Genomic DNA, 25,315 nt, shown 5'->3' with positions numbered 1-25,315 from the left:
CTTGATAAAGGTGGACAACTTAAATTGTTGGAATGAAACTGTCATGTTTCCTGAGATCTTGTGTTCAGAGCTCTCATTTACCATATGCAAAGGTAATGCAGTAGACACGGTAGACAGTCAGAACCTTATTCTCCCACGGTTATTCTCCTAGTACGGTTGGGGGGAGGGACTCAAACACAGATAGCTAATAGGCAGTGTGTGAGGCAGGAGGCAGAAGGCAGAAAAGGGAAACACTCAGATCCAATATGTAGGAGAGAAAGAAGTGAAAAGAAATAAACTGAGAATAAGAAATGATGGGTCCCTTAAATGTGTATATTTTAATGCTAGGAGCATTGTAAGAAAGGTGGATGAGCTTAGAGCCTGGATTGACATCTGGAAGTATGATGTTGTGGCGATCAGTGAAACATGGTTGCAGGAGGGTTGCGATTGGCAATTAAATATTCCAGGATTTCATTGTTTCAGATGTGAGAATCGGAGGGGCAAGAGGTGGGGGTGTTGCATTGCTTGTCAGGGAGGATATCACAGCAGTGCTTTGGCAGGACAGACTAGAAGGCTCGATTAGGGAGGCTGTTTGGGTGGAACTTAGAAATGAGAAAGGTTTAGCAACACTTATAGGGGTGTATTATAGACCGCCAAATAGGGAACGAGAATTGGAAGAGCAAATATGTAAGGAGATAGCAGATATTAGTAGTAAGCACAGAGTAGTGATTGTGGGTGATTTCAATTTTCCGTACATAGGCTGGGAATCACATTCTGTTAAAGGGCTGGACGGTTTGGAGTTTGTAAAATGTGTGTAGGATAGTTTTTTGCAGCAATACGTAGAGGTACCTACCAGAGAAGGGGCAGTGTTGGACCTCCTGTTGGGAAATGAGACGGGTCAGGTGATGGAGGTATGTGTTGAGGAGCACTTTGGGTCTAGTGATCACAATGCCATTAATTTCAATATAATTATGGAGAAGATCAAATCTGGACCAAGGGTTGAGATTTTGGATTGGAGAAAGGCTAATTTTGAGGAGATCAGAAAGGATTTAAAAGGAGTGAAATGGGACATTTTGTTTTATGAAAAGGATATAATAGAGAAATGGAGGATATTTAAAGGTGAAATTTTGAGAGTCTTTATGTCCCTGTTCGGTGGAAAGGAAAGAATAATAATTTGAAAGAGCCGTGGTTTTCCAGGGAAATTGGACACTTGGTTCGGAAAAAGAGGGAGATATACAATAAATATAAGCGGCAGGGAGTAAATGAGGTTCTTGAGGAATATAAAGAATATAAAAGGAATCTTAAGAAGGAAATTAGAAAAGCGAAAAAAAGATAGGTTGCTTTGGCAAGTAATGTAAAAGTAAACCCCAAGGGGTTCTACAGATATGTCAATAGCAAAAGGATAGCGAGGGATAAAATTGGTCCATTAGAGAGTCAGAGTGGACAGCTATGTGCTGAGCCGGAAGAAATGGGGGGGATATTAAACAATTTATTTTCTTCGGTATTCACCGAGGAGAAGGATATTGAATTATGTGAGGTAAGCGAAACAAGTAGAGTAGTGATGGAAATTATGAGGATTAAAGAAGAGGAGGTACGGACACTTTTGAAAAATATAAAAGTGGATAAGTCTCCAGGTCCTGATAGGATATTCCCTAGGACATTGAGGGAAGTTAGTGCAGAAATAGCAGGGGCTATGACGGAAATATTTCAAACGTCATTAGAAACGGGGATGGTGCCGGAAGATTGGCGCATTGCGCATGTTGTGCCTTTGTTTAAAAAAGGTTCTAAAAGTAAACCTAGCAATTATAGACCTGTTAGTTTGATGTCTGTGGTGGGAAAATTAATGGAAAAGATACTTGGGGACAATATATATAATTATATGGATAAACAAGGCCTGATTAGAAACAGTCAACATGGATTTGTGCCTGGAAGGTCATGTTTGACTAATCTTGAATTTTTTGAAGAGGTTACCAGGGAAATTGATAAGGGCAAGGCTGTGGATGTTGTCTATATGGACTTCAGTAAGGCATTTGACAAGGTTCCACATGGAAGGTTGATTAAGAAGGTTAAATCGTTGGGTATTAATAGTGAGGTTGCAAGATGGATTCAACAATGGCTGAATGGGAGATACCAGAGGGTAATGGTTGACAACTATATGTCAGGTTGGAGGCCAGTGTCTAGTGGAGTACCCCAAGGATCTGTGTTGGGTCCACTGTTGTTTGTCATTTACATTAATGATCTGGATGATGGTGTGGCAAATTGGATTAGTAAATATGCAGATGATACTAAGATAGGTGGTGTAGTTAATAATGAAGTAGAGTTTCAAAGTCTACAGAGAGACTTGGGCCTTTTGGAAGGGTGGGCTGAAAGATGGCAGATGGAGTTTAATGCTGATAAGTGTGAGGCGCTGCATTTTGGTAGGACAAATCAAAATAGGACGTACAGGGTAAATGGCAGGGAATTGAGGAATGCAGTGGAACAGAGGGATCTGGGAATAACTGCATTGTTCCCTGAAGGTGGAATCTCATGTGGATAGGGTGGTGAAGAAGGCGTTTGGTATGCTTGCCTTTATAAATCAGAGCATCGAATATAGAAGTTGGGATGTAATGTTAAAATTGTACAGGGCATTGGTGAGGCCGAATCTGGAGTATGGTGTGCAGTTCTGGTCGCCAAATTATAGGAAGGATGTCGACAAAATGGAGAGGGTACAGAGGAGATTTACTAGAATGTTGCCTGGGTTTCAGCACTTAAGCTACAGAGAGAGGTTGAACAGGTTGGGTCTTTATTCTTTGGAGCGTAGAATGTTGAGGGGGGACTTGATAGAGGGACGGACAGAGTTGATGTGGGTAGGCTTTTCCCCTTGAGAGTGGGGAAGATTCCAACAAGGGGACATAACTTCAGAATTGAGGGACAAAAGTTTAGGGGTAACTTCTTTACTCAGAGGGTTGTGGCTGTATGGAATGGGCTTCCGGTGGAAGTGGTGGAGGCAGGCTCGATTTTATTATTTAAGAGTAAATTGGATAGGTATATGGATGAGAGGGGATTGGAGGGTTATGGTCTGAGAGCAGGTAGATGAGACTAGGTCAGATAAAGTGGTCGGCGTGGACTGGTAGGGCCGAACGGGCCTGTTTCCGTGTTGTTATATGGTTATATGGTTGAAATGGAAATGTGTGAGACATTATTTTTACGCAGAGTGCTGGGGGCCTGGAACTTATTGCCAGGGATGGTGGTGGAGGCAGATATGATGGTGGTAGATACGATGAGCATGTGGAAGTGCAGGGAATAGAGGGATATGAATCATGTCCTGTAGGGGCAGATGAGATCAGTTTAACTAGGCATGTTCAGCACAAACATTCTGTGTTGAAGAGCCTGTTCGTGTGCTGTACTGTTCTGTGAAATGACCATGGGCAGGCAAAATTAATCCGGTTTGCCAATGAAGCCAAATAAATGGCATAGCAAACTGCAAATAGACACACAAAGCTGGAGTAACTCAGCGGGTCAGACAGCATCTCTCGAGAAAAGGAATAGGTGACATTTCTGGTCGAGACCTGAAACGTCAGTCTGAAAAAGGATCTCGACCCGAAACATCACCTATTCCTGTTCTCCAGAAAATTTGTAAGTTAAGCCCCAGCATGCTGTATACATATAGTGCACAGATATCAGAACCATGGAGTGAGGCACTGCCACAGAACCAGTAGAGCAAAATGTATGATTTCAGAAAGAATGCCTATTTTGTTGGAGCGCAAGCCACTAGAGAATTCAATAGCTAAAATAGGCAATGTCTGTGTGATGAATGATTTTTTCTTTTCCTCAGTTGTGCCAGCCGAGGCCCTCCAGTCCTGGCAATATTCTCGTAAATCTCAGCACCTTTTCCAGCTTAATGGCATCTTTCTTATAGCATAGCTGAACATAATACTCCCAAGTGCAGTATACATAACAGTAAGTACAATGAAAAATTAATGTATCAGCTGTTAAATGCTTTGGAACATCTGAAGGTGATTTAAAAAAATCCATATCCTTTGTATTTCATATTTAATAATCCCTTTCATGGCAAAGATATTTTATCGAGATATTTTAAACAGGATCATATCCATAAGAGTTGAAGAGTCATACATTGAAGAATGGATTAAAGGCCGATAAATCCCCAGGGCCAGATGGGCTGCATCCCAGAGTGCATAAGGAGGTAGCCCCAGAAATAGTGGATGCATTAGTGATAATTTTTCAAAACTCTTTAGATTCTGGAGTAGTTCCTGAGGATTGGACGGTAGCTAATGTAACCCCACTTTTCAAAAAGGGAGGGAGAGAGAAAACGGGGAATTACAGACCAGTTAGTCTAACATCGGTAGTGGGGAAAATGCTAGAGTCAGTTATTAAAGATGGGATAGCAGCACATTTGGATAGTGGTGAAATCATTGGACAAAGTCAGCATGGATTTATGAAAGGTAAATCATGTCTGACGAATCTTATAGAATTTTTCGAGGATGTAACTAGTAGAGTGGATAAGGGAGAACCAGTGGATGTGTTATATCTGGACTTCCAGAAGGCTTTCGACAAGGTCCCACATAAGAGATTAGTATACAAACTTAAAGCACACGGTATTGGGGGTTCAGTATATTGATGTGGATAGAGAACTGGCTGGCAGACAGGAAGCAAAGAGTAGGAATAAACGGGTCCTTTTCAGAATGGCAGGCAGTGACTAGTGGGGTGCCGCAAGGCTCAGTGCTGGGACCCCAGCTATTTACAATATAAATGATTTGGACGAGGGAATTGAATGCAACATCTCCAAGTTTGCGGATGACATGAAGCTGGGGGGCAGTGTTAGCTGTGAGGAGGGTGCTAGGAGGCTGCAACGTGACTTGGTGAGTGGGCAAATGCATGGCAGATGCAGTATAATGTGGCTAAATGTGAGGTTATCCACTTTGGTGGCAAGAACAGGAAAGCAGACTATTATCTGAATGGTGGCTGATTAGGAGAAGGGGAGATGCAACGAGACCTGGGTGTCGTGGTACACCAGTCATTGAAAGTAGGCATGCAGGTGCAGCAGGCAGTGAAGAAAGCGAATGGTATGTTGGCATTCATAGCGAGGGGATTTGAGTATAGGTGCAGGGAGGTTCTGCTGCAGTTGTACAGGACATTGGTGAGACCACACCTGGAGTATTGCGTACAGTTTTGGTCTCCTAATCTGAGGAAAGACATACTTGCCATAGAGGGAGTACAGAGAAGGTTCACCAGATTGATTCCTGGGATGGCAGGACTTTCATATGAAGAAAGACTGGATAGACTCGGCTTGTACTCGCTGGAATTTAGAAGATTGAGGGGGAATCTTATAGAAACTTACAAAATTCTTAAGTGGTTGGACAGGCTAGATGCAGGAAGATTGTTCCCGATGTTGGGGAAGCCCAGAACAAGGGGTCACAGTTAAAGGATAAGGGGGAAGTCTTTTAGGACCGAGATGAGAATGTTTTTTTTCACACAGAGAGTGGTGAATCTGTGGAATTCTCTGCCACAGAAGGTAGTTGAGGCCAGTTCATTGGCTATATTTAAGAGGGAGTTAGATGTGGCCCTTGTGGCTAAAGGGATCAGGGGGTATGGAGAGAAGGTAGGTACGGGATATTGAGTTGGATGATCAGCCATGATCATATTGAATGGCGGTGCAGGCTCGAAGGGCCGAATGGCCTACTCCTGCTCCTATTTTCTATGTCTATACACTGTGGAAACAGGCCCTTCAATCCAACTTGCCCACACCGGCCAACATGTCCCATCCACGCTCATTCCACTTGCCTGGGTTTGGTCCAGATCCCTCTAAACCTGTCCTATCCATGTACCTGCTAATTGTTTCTTAAACAGTGCAATAGTCCCTGCCTCAACTACCTCCTCTGGCAGCTCGTTCCATACACCCACCACCCCTCAGATTCCTATCAAATCTTTTCCCCTTTGCTTTAAATCTATGTCCTCTGGTTCTTGATTTCCCCTACTCTGGGCAAGAGACTGTGTCTGCCCAATCTATTCCTCTCATTCCCCCCCAAGAGGAAAATTCCAATTCCATATCTACCTGACCGTCCCTCTTGCGCACTGTGTAACAGGTTTGATGAGCTGCTTTGGAGCTTCAGTCTGATTTTTGTTTAAATGTCCTCCCTTATCTGGAGACCAGTATCTGACTTGTGGCATATCTGATGTCAGTGGCTGAGGTAAAATGACACGACAACGTGAATTGCAACCCAATCTCCCTGTGGTTTAAGGCACCTTGGCAGTGTGGTTAACCCAAGCCCCTTGATGTGACTAGGGGAGGAAAGGCTCAAAGGTACTCCTGTGCAAAGTCATTCATTCAGGTTGTAGATTAAACAATAATGCAGCAATCATTGTTCATTCGACCACTCAATTCAACTATAATGTTTCATCAATTTTTCACAGGTTGCTGCTTTTGGAGGACATTGTAACTTTTCTGTGGAAGGTAGCGTTTGTAAGAGGTTGACTTTCTCTTGGCCTGACATGTTACTGTATGGTGCTAGAGTAACTCAGCGGGTCAGGCAGCATCTCTGGAGAACATCTTCAAAGTGGGGACAAAGGTTCACCTGCACCTCCTCCAATCTCATCTATTGCATTCGCTGCTCTAGATGTCAACTTATTTACATCGGCGAAACCAAGTGCAGGCTCGGCGATCGCTTCGCTTAACACCTGGGCTCGGTCCGCATTGACAAAACTGATCTCCCGGTGGCCGAGCACTTCAACTCCCCCTCCCATTCCCAGTCTGACCTTTCTGTCATGGGCCTCCTCCAGTGCCATAATGAGGCCCACCGGAAATTGGAGGAGCAGCACCTCATATTTCGCCAGGGCAGCTTGCAGCCCAGTGGTATGAACATCGACTTCTCCAACTTTAGATAGTTCCTCTGTCCCTCTCTTCCCCTCCTCCTTCCCAGATCTCCCTCTATCTTCCTGTCTCCACCTATATATATCCTTCCTTTTCCCGCCCCCCTGACATCAGTCTGAAGAAGGATCTCGACCCGAAACGTCACCCATTCCTTCTCTCCTGAGATGCTGCCTTTCCTGCTGAGTTGCTCCAGCATTTTGTGAATAAATATCTCTGGAGAACTTGGACGTTTCAAGTTGGGACTCTTTTTTGGGACTGCCTCATCTTTACTCTGGATGTCCGGTCCCTTTACACCTCCATTCCTTATCAGGAAACTCTCCGATTTTTCCTTGATCAGTTCATCTCGACTAGCGTTCCCCTCCGCCTGGCGGAACCTGTCCTCACCCTTCACCTTCTCTTTTGACTCCTCTCATTTTCAGTGTGAAGAAGGGTCCCAACCCGAAACATCATCTGTTCATTCCCTCCATAGCTGCTGCCTAACTCGTTGAGTTACTCCAGCACTTTGTGTTCTCTGCGAGATTCCAGTATCTGCAGTTCCTTATGGCTCCGTGTTACGTTGTGGAAATGATAGTGCAAAAATACACGTGTACTAGATTGAATTGTTTGATTTAAACCTCTTTGAAAGGCAAACCCATGAGACGAATATTGAAGACTTTGTGTGAAGATCATTCAACGCGAGTTCCCACTACTGTGCGATTATTGAAAATTACAACAGGCTCTTGATCAGTTGGGCAGGTGGGCTGAAGAATGATTAATGGAGTTTAATACAGATTAGTGTGAGATGTTGCATTTTGGGAAGCCAACCCAGGGCAGGACCTTCACAGTGAATGGCCGGGCTCTGGGGAGTGTTGTAAAGCAGCAGGATCTAGGAGTATACGTTCGTAGTTCCTCGAGGGTGATGCCACGGGTAGATTGCGGCTCAAGAAGGCCTTTGGCACATTGGACTTCATCTGTCAGGGGATTGAGTATAGAAACAATCACGCTAACCGACACTATACCACACACTAGGGACAATTTACAATTATACCAAGCCAATTAACCTATAAGCCTGCACGTCTTTGGAGTGTGGGAGATCCCGGAAAAAACCCACGCAGGTCACGGGTAAAACGTACAAACTCCGTACAGACAGCACCCGAGGTCAGGATCTAACCCAGGACTCTTGCGCTGTATGGCAGCAACTCTACTGCTGCGCCACCGTGCCGCCCTAATGAAAATCAGCATCTTACAACTTTGCGAAAACCCTTGAGTGGCCCAACCTGAGACATCGATGGATGTTCCCCAGAGATGCTGCCTGACACGCTCAATTACCCTAGCTCTTTGGCTTTTTTTTTTGTAACAATTTTTAATTTGCCGAGAGATTCTGTTTTTGTATTGTACCTTGCAAGCTATGTTAACACCACTCTTGTTGAACATTTTCCTGCCATAAAGTGCTTTCTTATTCAAGAGCAAAACACTGCTGGTGGAATTTGGTCCGAAGAAGGGTCCCGACTCGAAACGTAATCTCTCCATTCTCTCCACAGACGCTGCCTGGCCTGTTGAGTTCCTCCAGCACTTTGTGCTTCACTCAAGATTCCAGCATCTGTGTCTCCTGTTTTCATTGTGGATTATGTCCCAGGAGAGGAGCCTGCAACTTTAACCTTGCACTAAGAATGTTACAGTTAACCATATTCTCATCACCATTAAAAGCGGTGATCTTGAATTCACTACCCTGGATGCTGATGAGATAGTAAATCTGGAGACGGGTTCCAAGCCAAAACGTTACCTGTCTATAGACACAAAACGCTGGAGTGGCTCAGCAGGACAGGCAGCATCTCTGGATAGGAATGGGTCGAGACCCTTCCCTCAATCTGATGAAGGGTCTTGACCTGAAACGTCACCCATTCCTTCTGTTCAGAGATGCTGCCTGACCCGCTGAGTTGATCCAGCATTTTGTGTCTATGGTGTAAACCAGCATCTGCAGTTCATTCCTACATGTTACCTGTCCTTTCCCTCCACAGATGCTGCCTGACCTGCTGAGTTCCTCTTGCACTCTGTGTTCTGATGGAGATAGTAATGTCATTAATTTATTTTAAGTACAGTTAACTGCTTCATTTTTTTTTCTTTCTTTGATCTTAATCATTCTAAATAATCTCTAACTTGTGAAAGTGTTAAATGGTTCATTGAGTAATGAATATTCTTCGAGCAGTTTTCGAGGCAGTTAAAAGCGACTGGATGACCTTTCTCAGTGTCCTGGGGTAAAAGGCCCTCAGGGCAGTGGGAAGCAAGGTTTTAGGATTGGCTGCCTTAGGCGGTCACCATTGATGGATTATTCTGTTTCCTGGGACAGAGCAGATGTGGTTCATTAGCCTTGGGTCAGGATGGTGCGATTATATCATTTGCAAGAAAAATTCTTCATTATTGGCTTTGACAATCACATGAGATGTGACACAAATTTATTGTCAATGTTTAGTTTAGTTTAGTTTACAGCATGGACACAGACCCTTCAGCCCACTGAGTCCGTGCTGACCAGCGATCCCCACACACTAGCACTATCCTACACACACTAGGGACAATTTACATTTACACCAAGCCAATTAACCAACAAACCTGTACGTCTTTGGAGTGTGGGAGGGAATCGAAGATCTCGGAGGAAACCCACGCGAGTCACGGGGAGAACGTACAAACTCCGTACAGACAGCACCTGTAGTCGGGATCGAACCCGGGTCTCCGGCGCTGCAAGCGCTGTAAGGCGGCAACTCTACCGCTGCGCCACCGTGCTGCACCTACATTCCCCTTATTCCTACATTAATTTTCATTGTCAGGCCATGTAGAACGTTGAACTCTCCAGTATTAAGTAATACCCCCTCCCTTTTCCCTGTGTTCCCCCACCCTCACCAACTTCCATGCACATCCCTCTAACTCCCATTCTTCCAGTTACCCCTCCTTCGTGCACGAATCTCCCACTCATTTCCCTTTTATTCCCCCCTTTCCCCCTCCCCTCTGTCCCTGTCTACCTACAGTATATCCCTCCTTCCGCCTTTACATTTTGCTCCTCTTCTCTCCTTATCTGACACCCCTTTTTGTCTCCTTTGCACATCAACCCTTTGTCATTTACTCCACCCACCTGCCATTCGCACGCCCTCACCTGTATCCACCTATCTCTTGATTTTATCTCATTGCCGCTCCCTCTTTTTTCCAGCTTTCTCCTCCTCCTCCCCCCCCCCCACAATCAGCCCGACACCAGACCACGAGGTTATCGATCTCCATCCTGTTTGCTGTCTCATCATTATTTGACATCCAGCCCACAATGGTGGTGTCATCTGCGAATTTGAACATTGAATTATATTTGCACATGGCTGCACAGTCATGGGTGTACAAGGAGTAAAGAAGACGGCTGAGAATGCATCCTTGTGGAGCACCAGTGTTGAGGATTATCATATAGCATCATTTGCCCACACCAACCCAACATGTCCCATCTGCACTAGTCCCACCTGCCTGCGTTTGGCCCCTATTCCTCCCAACCCCGTCCTATCCATGTACCTGTCTAATGTTTCTTAAATTTAAGAAAGTAACTGCCTCAACTATCTCCTATGGCAGCTCGTTCCATACACCCACCATCCTTTGTGCGAAAAAGTTACCCCTCAAGTTCCTATTAAATCTTTCCACCCTCACCTTAAACCTATGCCCTCTTATTCTCGATTCTCCTACTCCAGGCAAGAGACTGTGCGTTTACTTGATCTACTCCTCTCGTGATTGTAATCACCCCTCATTCTCTTGCGCTCGAAGGAGTAGAGTCCTAGCCTGCTCAACCTCTCCCTATAGCTCAGGCCCTCGAGTCTTGGCAACATCCAGGTAAATCTTCTCTGCTCCCTTCCCAGCTTGACAACATGAACAAATGACAACATGACAAATTTTGCATCGTTATTTTTAATATTCAAAAGATGATATTGCCGTGTGCCAACAGATTTATGCAGCATGGTTGGTTGGGGAATACTCTATTCTTGCCTGCTTATACGTATAAGATTATTAAGGGGTTGGACACGTTAGAGGCAGGAAACATGTTCCCAATGTTGGGGGAGTCCAGAACAAGGGGCCACAGTTTAAGAATAAGGGGTAGGCCATTTAGAACTGAGATGAGGAAAAACTTTTTCATTCAGAGAGTTGTGAATCAGTGGAATTCTCTGCCTCAGAAGGCAGTGGAGGCCAATTCTCTGAATGCATTCAAGAGAGAGCTAGATAGAGCTCTTAAGGATAGCGGAGTCAGGGGGTATGGGGAGAAGGCAGGAACGGGGTACTGATTGAGAATGATCAGCCATGATCACATTGAATGGCGGTGCTGGCTCGAAGGGCCGAATGGCCTCCTCCTGCACCTATTGTCTATTGTCTACCCTGTATTTAGGAGTCACAGCCAAAACGCATGATTTTAGCAGACTTTGTAACGAAGTATTGGCGTGATTAAGGTAAACTGGTATTTTGGCGTTTGGTTTCCTCCCGAGAGATATCTACTCAATCAAAAGTGAATTAAATGTGAGGATTAAGGATTTTGCTTCCCACTTGTAGATTTAAGACATAAACCCAGGGATTAATGACGTCAGACGAGAAGAAATCGAGAGGACAGAACCCATCACATTGATAATTCGCCATGATGTGAATCCATCGGAACCAATGCGCGAACAATCTTACATTACAATTATCCCGTGGTTTAACCACTAAAGTGGGCACGTAATCGCCGACATCTTTGCGTTATGTCACCATTGAGGAAAGCATGGCGCTGGGTGAGTTTCCTATTGACAATGTTGTGGAAAAATGTGCAAAATAGTCACGGAGCGTGTACTCTGAGCAAAGGCACCGGTTGTCAATTTTGTTAAAGCATTTGATTTTGAGCGGTAATGGTTGCAGTTTGGGGTCACTAAGCTGGAGAATTTCAAGGAATTACAGATGACAGGTTGAGAATTGATTAATGATGGCTTATGAATGCTTGTTTTTATCAGCGTTATGCTTGGTGTTCAGGCATTGTCTAGCATTCTGGTCTAGCAACTGTGATTCACGGGTGTGGAGGGCCATTCAGTTTAGTTGAGTTCACTGCCACATGTAACTGAGGTTTTAGTGAAAAGCTTCTAACCAGAACGTACAAACGCCGCACAGACAGGGATCAAACGCCAGTGTCCGGCGCTGTAAGTGCTGTACGGCAGTAACTTTACCGCTGCGCCACCGTGCCACCCCATTGCCAACACTCGAGGGCATCAGCTGGAGGGAGTGGTTGAGGAGGCTAGGACTTTATTCCTCGGAGCGCAGGAGGATATGGGGTGGTCGTATAGAGGTGTACAAAATCATGAGAGGAATAGCTGGTCGGCGTGGGCAAGTTGGGACATGCTGGTCGGCGTGGGCAGGTTGGGCTGAAGGGATGTTTCCATGCTGTTCCAACTCTGTGACTCCATGTCTCCAATGAGTCTTACAAACTGTTACAGATTTCCCATTGCAGGCTTACTGTGGGGTTGCATCGCAGCTTGGTTTGGGAACAGTTCACCCAAGACTGCAAGAAATTGCAGAGAGCTGTACATGTGCATCGCGTAGACCAGACTCCCCAGCCTCGACTCCACCCACACTTCACGCTGCCTCAGAAAAACAGTCAAAGTCTTGTCCCACCCCGGTCTTTCCACCCCCTCCCTGCTCCCATCTCAGGGACAGCTTCTTCCCCTCTGTTACCAGGCATCTGAACGGCCCTTCCATAAGCTGGAGTATTGTCCCATTGCAGGCATTGGATGTTGTCTATGGAACTTCTTCTTTCATGTCCATCATCTATGTTTCAAATGTTACATCACTGTCATCATCCGTCCGTCCTAAAAAGGGCGCAAGCTTCCGGCGACAATCAGTGGGAGCCATCGCTTGTACAGTAGATGATGGTGGTAGCAGAATTAGCTCAGGACACTTCCAGTTTCCAGCCCCACGACATGGACCCTTCTGCTATGGGGCCATCTATGGAACTGGTGCCCAACAATGCCGAGAACCATATTCTATTCCCTGTACTTTCCTCTTTGCTTTTTCTATTGTTCTTGAGTTTGATTATATTTATGTATAGTATTACCTGATCTGCTTGGATTGCATGCTTTCACCACACCTGTGACACAGGTGACAATGACCAACCAGACCTGTGTTTTCTATTCAGCAGTGCTCTGATGGGGAAGGTGTGAAGAGAAGTTTAGTGATGGATTTGAAGTGGCCTCATCTGGGAATGACTTTCTTTGTAATCGTGTCCATCGCCATGACGTGCTGCTTTGTGTGGCAATACCAACTCCCGAAGCAAGCCACTGGTAAGTCAGCAGAGTGTGTCAACTATTTTATTGTTTAGTTTAGAGATATAGGCCCTTCGGCCCATCAAGTCCGCGCCGACCAACGATCCCCGTGCACTAGCACTATCCTACGCACACTAGGGACAGTTTACAATATTTTACCGAAGCCAATTAATCTACGCACCTGCATGTCTTTGGAATGTGAGAGCAAACCGGAGCACCCGGAGAAAACCCACGTGGTCACGGGGAGAAAGTATGAACTCCATACAGACAGCGCCTGTAGTCAGGATCGAACCCGGGTCTCTAGTGCTGTGAGGCAGCAACTCTACCGCTGCGCCACCGTGCTGCCACGTATTGTACTTGAGAATGAAGTTTAGTATCATTTAGTGCTGTTACATGTTGAGTCGGCAGTGGATAACCGACGCTCACCGGCTGTTTTCTCATCCCTCCAACTTTGCCAACAGCTCTGCCCAAGACTGCAAGAAGCTGCCCAGTCCAGACTCCCCACCATTGACTCCACCTACACTTGAGGCTGCCACAGGAAATCAGCTAACATAATCATGGACCATTCCTCATCCCGGTCATTCCCTCTCTCTCCCCCCCCCCCCCCCCTTTCCTCGTCCCGGTCATTCCCGCTCTCCCCCCCCCCCCCCCCCCTTTCCTCATCCCGGTCATTCCCACTCTCCCCCTCCCCCGTTCCCGTCAGGCAGTAGAAGCAAATGACTGTAAGACTGGATACTGCTTCATCCCATCTGTTATCAGATGTCTGAACGGTCTTCCCAAAAGCTAGGGAGTAACTTCCAATTTACCCCATTGCGGACATTGGACTTTGTCTGTGAAACTGCGACACAGCAATGCTGAGAACTATATTCCTCACTCTGTACCTTTCCCTTCACTCCACCTGTCGTACTTGAGTTTGACTTGAATGTATTCATGTACAGTTTTATCCCATTTAACTGGACAGCGTGGAAACAAAAGCTGTCCACTGTATCTCGCGAGGCATATCAATCACAAACTGTTACCAATACCAACACTCTCACGCTGCAACTTGTACTGACTTGAAGGAGGAACTAGGTCAGTAAAGGTGGTGTTTTCCAGGACTCTAAAACCTAATGCATCTTGTCTGGAAGTTAAATCTCCCTGCAGTTATTTTTCTCTCTATTTCAGGTAAAGATATTCCATCTAATGAGGTGAAGCCAGTCCAAATCTGCCCCAGACATCCCAAACCTGTACCATTGGTGCATCCCATTCCCATTCTGAAAGAAGCTTTGGAAAAGGTTTGTCAGTAACCAGGCCGGGATATATTACTTGTAATGGTGTCAAGGCTGCAAGTGTTTATTGTCGTTGTTCTGTGTAAATCCTGACAACTTTGCGATTTTACTTTCTCTCGTTAACGTTATTTTAAATAAATTGATTTAAAATGTATTATAAATAAATACATTTAAATTTATTATAAATAAATACATTTTAAATAGAGAATTTAACGTTAGAATCCTGAAGTTGTTGTCGATGATTCGCTGTACTTTAACAGGCGGGCACTGATGGTTTGAGTCTTATCACCACATCCAGGGAAGTCACATGGAGTAACATGGATTTCATGGAATGTAGAGCAGTACAGCACAAGAAAAGAGACCCTTCGACCCACAATGTCCCACAATGCCAAGACCATCCCTTATCTACCTGCACATAATCCATATCCCTCGAATCCCTGCATATCCGTTTACCAATCCAAAAGTCTTAAAATGCCACTAAGGTATCTGCTTCAACACCATCCCTGGCAGCGTGTAGCAAGCACTTGCTACACTCTGTGTGTAAAATAGACTTGCCCCGCACATTCCCTTTAAACCTTGCCCCTCTCACCTTAAAGCTCTGCCTTCTGACATTCGATTTTTCCCATCCTGGGAGAAAGGTTCTGAACGTCTACCCTATCTATGCCTCTCATAATTTGTGATTATAGCCCTGACTCTCAGTCTGAAGAAGGGTCTCGACCCTGAAACATCACCCATTCCTTCTCTCCAGAGGTGCTGCCTGTCTGTCCCGCTGAGTTACTCCAGCATTGTGTGCTTTTTTTAAAGACTTTTTAGATTTAGAGATACAGCGCAGAAACAGGCCCATCGGCCCACCGGATCCACGCCGCCCAGCGATCCCCGCACACTAACGCTATCCTCCACCCACTAAGGACAATTTTTACATTTGCCCAGCCAATTAACCTACAAACCTGTACGTCTTTGGAGTGTGGGAGGAAACCGAAGATCTCAGAGAAAACCCACGCAGGTCACGGGGAGAACGTACAAACTCCGTACAGACAGCACCCGTAATATCTGTGATGTCCTCATTCTGTAGAGAACAGGGGTTCCCCAAATCTATCATAGATGAGTCCCTCACAGGCGTCTCCTTGGTAACCTGTAACTCCACTCGTCTCCCCCTCCCCCTAGTCCAGCGTTTCTCGGTGTTCCCCGGAACCCTAGGGTTCCGCTAGAGGTCACTAGGGGTTCCGATAGATATAGTATTAAACTAGCCAGGCGTGAACCTGTTGGGTCCAAACCTCTCCTGCGGGCCTCTCTCGACGGCTCAGCAGCAGCAGCAATGGCTGCTGCTTTGAGCGGGAAGATGGACATCCCCCCCCCTCATTGGCTGCCACTCCCGCCCCCGGCGGCCATCTTGGGCACCCCCCCCCCCATTAATAATTTTTATGTAGTTGTTCCCTGAGACATGAAAATTATTTCAAGGGTTCCGAAAGGGAAAAAAGGTTGAGAAACGCTGCCCTAGTCGCAACGGGGGTAGAGTCAGGGCCGTCTTAATGCATGGGCCTGATAGGCACTTGCCCGGGGGCCCACGAGCATAGGGGCCCCATGCTGATCTGTGTATGTTAAGTGACTTGCAATAAATAAATACTAATTTAAAAATGTAGGTTCAATAAGTGCTTTTTTCGCAACATTTTCGGTCACTAAGTGCTTCTCACAGCGATCTGTAAGTGCTTTTCGCAACAATGTAGCACCCTAAGTCCATCACTAAGTGCTTTTTGGTAAGTGCTTTTCGCCGGCACGACAGGGGGGGGGCTGGTAGGGACAGGGGGGTGGGGGAGAGTAACGGTGGGGCCCCAGTACACTGCTTTGCCCTGGGGCCCATAACGCTGTAAAAACGGCCCTGGGTAGAGTCCCCCTAGTATAAAGGAAGAGTCTTGACCCAAAACGTCGCCTACTCCTCTGAGTTACTCCAGCATTTTGTGTCTATCTATGAAATTGGTACCACCAGTACAACATGTTCAGTCTTCGAAGATAAAACCCACTCATTCACTCGGGAGTTATCGGGGAAATTAATTGTATTTCTCTATGTATGTGAATAATCTGGACAAAGTTGGCTGAATGTGTCCGTCTTCAAACAGATTGACTTGCTTTTACGCCATCAAATACATGCGAGGAGTCTGCCGTCCATCTCGGCGATTGTCGTCTATAATGACACCGTTCTGTGGACGGGGAATTTTGGAAAAAGAAATATTTCCAATGATTTATCACCTCCACCAAATGAATATACTGCTTACAGGTAACGTCCCACTGCCTGCTGTCCCACACACTGGAACAGCATTACTTGCTCCAATAATTGATCCCAATTATTAATATTAATTCCACATTGTCTTAAACCACCCCATCATTACTTAACATGTGAAATGTGTTACTTCATAAATTACAAGACTGGCTTGGTTGAAGTGGATCCATTGAGGTCCCTCCATAAACTAGGGCACTGTCTGATTCACCTCTACCCCATGGTGGACATTGGACTTTGTCTCTGGAACTGATGCGCTACAATGCTGAAAACTAAATTCTGCACTCTGTATCTTCCCCTTTGCTCTACCTATTGTACTTGAGTTTGACTTGATTATGTATGGTATTATTTTATATGATTGGATAGTGTGCAAAGCAAAGCTTTTCACTGTGCCCCCGTATTAGCCGGGACATCCCGTATTTTGGGCTAAATTGGTTTGTCCCGTACGGGACCGCACTTGCCCCATATTAGTAGGGTTGCCAACTTCCTCACTCCCAAAGAAGGGACAAAGAGTGACGTCACTGCCCCGCGCCCCACGTGACCTCACCCAGCCAGCGGCCACGCGCTCCCGCTCCACCAATGGCGGCCGCCCGGGCCGGGAGCACGTGGCCACTGGCTGGGTGAGGTCACGTGGGACACGGGCGATGACGTCACCTTGTCCCATATTTGGGAGTGAGCAAGTTGGCAACCCTAACCCCAGTACACATGATAATAATAAACCAAAACCTTTGCTTTCTTTAGTATTCTTTAGAATTATGAAATTGCCAACCTCTTCTTCGATGGTTTTCTTCTGCATTACAACCAGCCTGTGATTTTGAGTTTTAGTGTTGGAGATGCAGCATGGAAACAAGCTGTCTGGCCCCCCGAGTCCACGCCGACCATCGAGTTCACACTAGTTCATACTAGCTCTATGTTATCCCACTTTTGCAACCATACCCTACATACTAGAGGCAATTTACAGAGGCCGATTGACCTCCAAACCCGCACGTCTTTGGGATGTGGGAGTAAACCGGGACATCCAGCGGAATCTAATGCGGTCACAGGTTGGACGTGGAAACTCCACACAGACAGCACATGTGAGGTCAGGATCAAACAGGCAGCAGCTCTACCTGCTGCACCACTCAGCCACCATTTTGTATCATGTAAGTTAGACCATAAAAGCTTCCGCTGAGTTACTCCAACTCTTTGTGTTTTGCTCAATGCTCCAGCATCGACTGCTCCTCGACTCCAAATAGAATCATTGCTTTGTACAAGATGCTCCCCGACTTACGATGCTTCAACTTGCGATGTTTCGACTTTACGATGATGCAAACGCTGGGCAGAGGCAGCGAGCCGCAGCGCACTTCCGGCCACGTGATCAGGTGTATTCAATGCATTTCGACCAAAGGTACTAGAGGAGCAAGATAGACCACTCGACCCTAAAAACCGTAGTGCGTCACGGCGCCATTTTAGTAGGCAGAAACTTGCAGAAGCATTTAAAAAGAAAAATAACAAAAATCTGTGAATTGATAGATGAGATATATTCTGCATTTTAATGGTATCATCACACATACTGTTCCCCCAAAACACTGATTACACTGAGAAGCATAACGGACGGCGGGTTTTGCCTACTAAAATGGCGGATATTACGCTCCTTTGCGTACCACACTTCAGTCTAGGCGATTTTAACGGAGTGGTCCATCTTGTTCCTCTAGGATCTTTGATTTCGACTTACGATATTTTCGGTTTGCGATGGGTTTCTTGGAACGCAAGTTTGAGGAACACCTGTACTGGCAAATTCTAAATGCTTTGGCACATTGAGTTTTGTGGTAATCCTAATCACATTGTTTTTTTTCAGGATTGCAAGCATTTCCAAGATATTCCCGACTATCATGCTGTATAAACTCTGGGAGGAAGGGAAAATTGCATCTTTGGACGACCCACTGACAAAATACGTGAAAAACTTTACTGTTAAAAACCCGCTGGGCAGCTCGAGGGGCTCGGAACAGAAATCGGAAGCAGAAGGTCTGGTGTTTGTTGAGGGAGGGAGGGCCGCCACCGGAACAGCATCGGTGACGTTGAAACGAATGGCCAGCCAACTCTCAGGTGAGACAGAAACCAATCCAAACAAAGCACTTTGGCACTTTGGCCTTCATCAGTCGGAGTATTGAGTGTAGAAGTTGGGAGGTCATGTTGCAGTTGTATAAGACGTCGGTGAGGCCGCATTGAGAATATTGTGTTCAGTTCTGGGCACCATGTTATATAGGAAAGATATTGTCAAGCTTGAAAGGGTTCAGAAAAGATTTACGAGGATGTTGCCAGGACTAGAGGGTGTGAGCTATAGGGAGAGGTTGAGTAGGCTGGGTCTCTATTCCATGGAGCGCAGGAGGATGAGGGGTGATCTTATAGAGGTGTACAAAATCGTGAGAGGAATAGATCGGGGAGATGCTCAGTGTCTTTTGCCCAGAGTAGGGGAATCGAGGACCAGAGGACATAGGTTGAAGGTGAAGGGGAAAAAATTTAATAGGAACCCGAGAGGTAACTTTTTCACACAGAGAGCGGTGGGTGTATGGAACAAGGTGCCAGAGGAGGTAGTTGAGGCAGGGACTATCCCACCGTTTAAGAAACTATTAGACAGGTACATGGATAGGACAGGTTTGGAGAGATATGGACCAAGCGCAGGCAAATGGGACTAGTGTAGCTGGGACATTGTTGGCTGGTGTGGGCGAGTTGGGCCGAAGAGCCTGTTTCAACACTGTATCACTCTATGACTCCTGAATATTATCCTGTTGAATAAATTTTGACAGCATTTTGTGTCTATCTTCAGTATAAACCAGCATCTGCAGTTCCTTCCGACACAATCATTTTAGAAAGTTAATTTGTCATTGCCCAGAACAGAAGTAGCATTACATGAGGCAAGTCATCTTTCCAACACCATAGCTTCCTGAAAGTGGCATTGTAATACTTGCCTTCATTGGCCAGGGCATTGAGTAGAAGAGTCAGGGAGTCATCTTGCAGCTCTAGAGATCTTTGGTTTGGCTGCATTTGGAGCAAAGATAACAGAGCAGAGCAAGAGAGACCACTCGACCCTCAAAACCGTAGTAGGTCACGGCGCCATTTTAGTAGGCAGAAACTTGCAGAAACATTTAAAAAGAAAAATAACCAAAATCTGTGAATTGATAGATGAAATATATTTTGCATTTTAATGGTATCATCACACATACTGTTCCCCCAAAACACTGATTACACTGTGAGAGGCAGAGCGAACTATGCCTACTAAAATGGCTCCTTTGCGTACTACACTTCAGTTTAGGTGATTTCAATGGAGTGGTTCATCTTTCTCCTCTAGTGTCTTTGATTTGGAGTATTGCCTGCTATAATTCTATGTCCTTCTATCAAGTCCCCCCTCAGCCTCCGACGTTCCGGAGAAAATAATCCACGTCTATCCAACGCCTTCCTGCAGCTGAAACCCTGGAATCCTGGCAGCCTTCTGGTCAACCTCCTCTGTACCCTCTCCAAAGCCCTCACATCCTCCCTGAAACGGGGCGACCAGAACTGCACGCAATGTGGCCTGACCAAAGTCCTAGAGAGCTGCATCATGGCTTCCTGACATATTCAATGCCCCAGGCAACGATGGCAAGGATACCATGCGCCTCCGTTACCGGCCTACCCGAGTATACTTTGAGGTGTCATGGTTTCCAATCTGTGTCGGTAGCAAGCATCTGCAAGTGTTGTCTTGTGTGGCGGAACTATTGAAGAGTTGTTTGAACTGATCTGTAGGTTTGCCCAGACGACTCAGGTCCACGAGTCTGCTGTGGGATGGAAGTACGGAGATGGCACTGGACCTCCTGCAGGATGATTTACTCATTGCAGACCCCGGGACAAGGTGAGTTCAGCACTTAATGTGAGTGGGGCAGCATTACAATACAATACAATATATCTTTATTGTCATTGTACTGGGGTACAACGAGATTGGGAATGCGACTTCCATTCGATGCAATAAATGATTTAGCTAATCAACAGCAATTTAGACAACCCAGAGAAACAAAATTAGAAACAGTTAAAACAGTACAAAGTGCAAATAGGTGTGTGCCGGGTCGCTGTGGGACGTGACCATCCGAAGGAGACAGTTCATGGGGGCACTCAGCCGGACTGGTTCAGAGCAGCTGTAGCTCTGGGGATGAAGCTGCTCCTAAGTCTAGAGGTGCGGGCGTAGAGGCCTTGTAACGTCTTCCGGATGGTATGAGTTGATGACAATATGGAGAGACTGAACTTTAGACTTGGAGATACAGTGTGGAAACAGGCCCTTTGGCCCACCAAGTCCGTGCCCATTAACGATCACCCCGTACACTAGCACTATCCTACACACACTAGAGACAATCCAAAATGTTACCAAAGCCAATTAACCTACAAAACTGTGTGTCTTTAGGTTGTTAGGGGCACTAATCAGAGCACCCAGAGGAAACCTACAGGGTCACAGGGAAAACGTACAAACTCCACACAGACAGAACCCGTAGTCAGGAGTTTGTACGTTCTCCCTGTGTGACCGCGTGGGTTTTCTCCGGGTGCTCCGGTTTCTTCCCACATCTAAAGTGACGCTCGGGTTTGTAGGTTAATTGGCTTCTGCAATATTGTAAATTGTTCCGAGTGTGTAAGATAGTGGTAGTGCAGTGGTGATCGCTGGTGGGTGCAGACTCGGTGGGCCGAAGGGCCTGTTTCTAAATTATCAGGGGGCTATGGGGTGAAGGCAGGAGAATGGGATTGAGTGGGAAAGATAGATCAGCCGTGATTGAATGGCGGAGTAGACTCAATGGGCCAAATGGACTACTGTAATTGGCCGGGACATCCCATATTTTGGGCTAAATCAGTTTGTCCCGTATGGGACCGCTCTTGTCCCGTATTAGTAGGGTTGCCAACAACCTCACTCCCAAATAAGGGACAAAGGGTGACGTCATCGCCCCCGCGCCCCACGTGACCTCACCCAGCCAGCGGCCACGTGCTCCCGCTCCACCAATGGCGGCCGCCCGGGCCGGGAACACGTGGCCGCTGGCTGGGTGAGTTCACGTGGGGCGGTGACGTCACCTTGTCCCCGTATTTGGGAGTGAGGATGTTGGCAACCATAACTTATGAGGCGGTGTAATCTATATACGAAAACTCTCGTTTGTTTGTTCCCGGACTGCAGCTAAAACGGGACATGATAGTGCAACAATTTTAGGCCCACCTTACTCACCGTCGTCCCTTTGGTGTTAATGGAAGAAGTTTCATTGTAATCGATGTTATATATTTAAAGTTATTCACATTTAAATCTATCTCCTAGCGAGGGGGGGAGGAGGGGTGGATTGGGGGGGAGGGGGAGTGGAGTGGAGGGGGAGGGGAGTGGAGTGGAGGGACGGGGATGGAGGGAGGGGGGATGGAGGGATGGGGTGGAGGGAGGGGGATGGAGGGAGGGGGATGGAGGGAGGGGGGATGGAGTGGGGGGGATGGAGTGGGGGGGGTGGAGTGGGGGGGGATAGGAGGGAGGGGGATGGAGGGATGGGGTGGAGGGATGGGGTGGAGGGAGGGGGATGGAGGGGGGGGGAGTGGAGGGAGGGAGTGGAGGGAGGGGAAGGGGAATGGAGGGAGGGGGATGGAGGGAGGGGGGATGGAGGGAGGGGGATGGAGGGAGGGGGATGCAGGGATGGGGTGGAGGGAGGGGGATGGAGGGATGGGGGTGGAGGGGGAGGGAGGGAGGGGAGGGAGGGGAAGGGGAATGGAGGGAGGGGGATGGAGGGATGGGGTGGAGGGAGGGGGATGGAGGGATGGGGGTGGGAAGGGGAATGGAGGGAGGGGGATGGAGGGAGGGGGATGGAGGGAGGGGGGATGGGGGAGTGGAGGGAGGGGAAGGGGGAAGGGGAATGGAGGGAGGGGGATGGAGGGAGGGGGATGGAGTGGGGGGGGGAAGGAGGGAGGGGGGGGAGGGGGATGGAGGGAGGGGGATGGAGGGAGGGGGATGGAGGGAGGGGGATGGAGGGAGGGGGGATGGAGGGAGGGGGATGGAGGGAGGGGGGATGGAGGGAGGGAGATGGAGGGAGGGAGGGGGATGGAGGGAGGGAGGGGGATGGATGGAGGGAGGGGGATGGAGGGAGGGGGATGGAGGGAGGGGGATGGAGGGAGGGGGATGGAGGGAGGGGGATGGAGGGAGGGGCATGGAGGGAGGGGGGATGGAGGGAGGGGGATGGAGGGAGGGGGGTGGAGGCAGGGGGGGAAGGGGAGTGGAGGGAGGGGGGGGAGGGGGGGGGGAAGGGGAGTGGAGGGAGGGAGGGAGGGGGGGAGGGGGTGTGCACCATTGCAGGAGAGGTTTGGGCCAACGGGCCACTTGGTCTTAATTCTCTTCTGTCTCCTTTAGATGTCATTACAGCAATTTAGCATTCTCGCTCCTGGCCCACGTTCTGGCCGACACTGTGGCCGGGCTAGACTTCCAGCAGTGGGTGACGGACAATATCTTGGCCAAGGTGGGAATGGATCACACGGGGTTTGAGTTCACGCCGTCGCTGCTCGCCCGACTCTCTGTCGGCGTCTACAGCAATGGCAAGCCGGCTCAGCTGTACGACCTGGGCTGGTACCCGGCCCTCGGGCCAGATGTACTCCACGGCCGCCGACCTGGCCAAGCTCTGCATGGCGCTGCTGGGGGCCGCCCGCAAGGACGTCCTGGAGCCCGAGACCCTGAAGGTGATGCTCACTCCGGTGCTCCGGTGCTCCGAGGATTATTTCGCCAGCAAGACCGGGACGCCGTGGGAGATCACGGAGCAGCTGGGATACGACGTGATCAAGAAGGACGGAGACTTGGATGGCTACTCGGCCACCTTCTCCCTGGTCCCCAACCTCAAGGTGGGCTTCATCGTCTTAATGGCGGGGTCTCGACCCCGGGGAGGTGGACCTGACCGCGGCCGTTTACAGCCACCTCATCCCGGCCATGGAGTCTGCCTTCCGGCAGGGCCACAGAGTGCTGCTCCCTCCTCCCACGGCCCTGCCCTACGTTGGCTACTACACCTTCTCCAACCTGACCTTCTACCAGATAAAGAATGATCAGAGCGGAGTGTTGGTCATGCAGCAGTTCGGGCCTCACATCGAAACGCTGATACCAGAGATGTACAGGACGCTGAAGCTGTGCTACCTGGAAGAGAGGGTGTTTCAAATCGTATTTGAGAAAGAATACCCCTGTGTCCTGAAATTCAATGCTGCCTCGGTGTCACTGGAAGCCCAAGATGGACAGCTGTTCAACTTCTTTCCCTTCAACAGTAAAGGCCTGTCCACTGGCTTTGACGCTCCAGGCCTGAACACGTATAATATCCTCCGAATTAGTCGCAGACCAAAGTTCTGAGAACTTTCAATAGACAATAGGTGCAGGAGGAGGCCATTCGGCCCTTCGAGCCAGCACCGCCATTCAATGTGATCATGGCTGATCATTCTCAATCAGTACCCCGTTCCTGCCTTCTCCCCGTACCCCCTGACTCCACTATCCTTAAGAGCTCTATCTCGACCTGATAGGTTACCGATTCCTTTTTCCCCAGAGATGCTGCCTGACCCGCTGAGTTACTCCAGCTTTTTTGTGTCTATCTTCGGTCAAAACTAGCATCTGCAGTTCCTTGTGGACATTGTGGTTCCAGCTGGAGGCTGCTAATTCTATAAGTAAGGTGACTTTTCAGCAGGTTGTAGAGCAGGTACTTTGGAAAAGTCACCTTATTTACAGAATCAGCATCCGCCAGCTGGAACCACAGTGTCAAACTTGTGTGGGAAGGAACCGCAGATGCTGGTTTTCACCGAAGACAGACACAAAAAAGCTGGAGTAACTCAGCGGGTCAGGCAGCATCTCTGGAAAAAAGGTATCGGTGACGTATCAGGTCGAGACCCTTCAGGGTCACCTATTCCTTTTCTACATTATCAATCTCTCTCATTATCAAATGTGTTGGAAGGAACTGCAGATGCCGACTTCTCCGACTAGTTTCACTTTGCTGATTAATTTTACTGTTTGTGTGCCTGATTGTCACCTTCCCCTCAGCCAATAACGAACCTTTCTACATTTCCTTTAAACATCGTCTGCTTTTTTAAAAAAATCTGTCGTTTTCACACCTTCCCCTTCCATGTCTCTAGTTTGCCTCTCCACTGACTCTCAGTCTGAAGAACGGTCTCGACCCAAAACGTCACCCATCCATTTTCTCCGGAGATGCTGCCTGTCCCACTGAGCCACTCCAGCTTTTTGTGTGTGTCTCCATTATCACTGTCGAGGGAGGGGGGGGGGGGGGGCTCGTAACCTCTGCTGCCTCAAACGCAAGAAGAAGAGATCACTGTCAGGGCTCCACACCCGAGGCTCCACACCCGAGGCTCACCCTTGTACAACTGCTGGGAATGTCCTGGGAACTGCTTGTACTTTGGAACTTTACTTTACCATCACATGTACTGAGGTGTAGAGTGAAACTCATTCATGTTTATGGTTCAGTACAGGTATCACTATATATCGCTTGTACATAAGCACTTCGATACATAGAAACATAGAAAATAGGTGCAGGAGGAGGCCGTTTGGCCCTTCGAGCCAGCACCGCCATTCATTGTGATCATGGCTGATCATCTACAATCAGTAACCCGTGCCTGCCTTCTCCCCATATCCCTTGATTCCACTAGCCCCTAGAGCTCTATCTAA

At 47.7% G+C, this 25,315-nt stretch overlaps 1 protein-coding gene across 1 annotated transcript; it reads left to right on the top strand.

Annotated features, from left to right (window-relative positions):
- The first annotated feature begins 13,037 nt into the window (after positions 1-13,037).
- On the top strand, positions 13,038-24,040 carry LOC144608069 (putative beta-lactamase-like 1). Its single transcript, XM_078425348.1, is given in 8 exon segments — positions 13,038-13,137; positions 14,284-14,393; positions 16,502-16,659; positions 18,497-18,744; positions 20,419-20,524; positions 23,024-23,240; positions 23,242-23,547; positions 23,549-24,040. Coding segments are annotated over 8 exon segments (1,674 nt in total). The 5' UTR covers positions 13,038-13,058; the 3' UTR covers positions 23,999-24,040.
- Positions 24,041-25,315: the final 1,275 nt, after the last annotated feature.

Source organism: Rhinoraja longicauda, chromosome 30 (genome assembly GCF_053455715.1).
Source record: "Rhinoraja longicauda isolate Sanriku21f chromosome 30, sRhiLon1.1, whole genome shotgun sequence".
Lineage (NCBI taxonomy): Eukaryota > Metazoa > Chordata > Chondrichthyes > Rajiformes > Arhynchobatidae > Rhinoraja > Rhinoraja longicauda.
The sequence above is the reverse complement of the archived record's forward strand: the minus strand, read 5'-3'. Positions and strand labels throughout refer to the sequence as shown.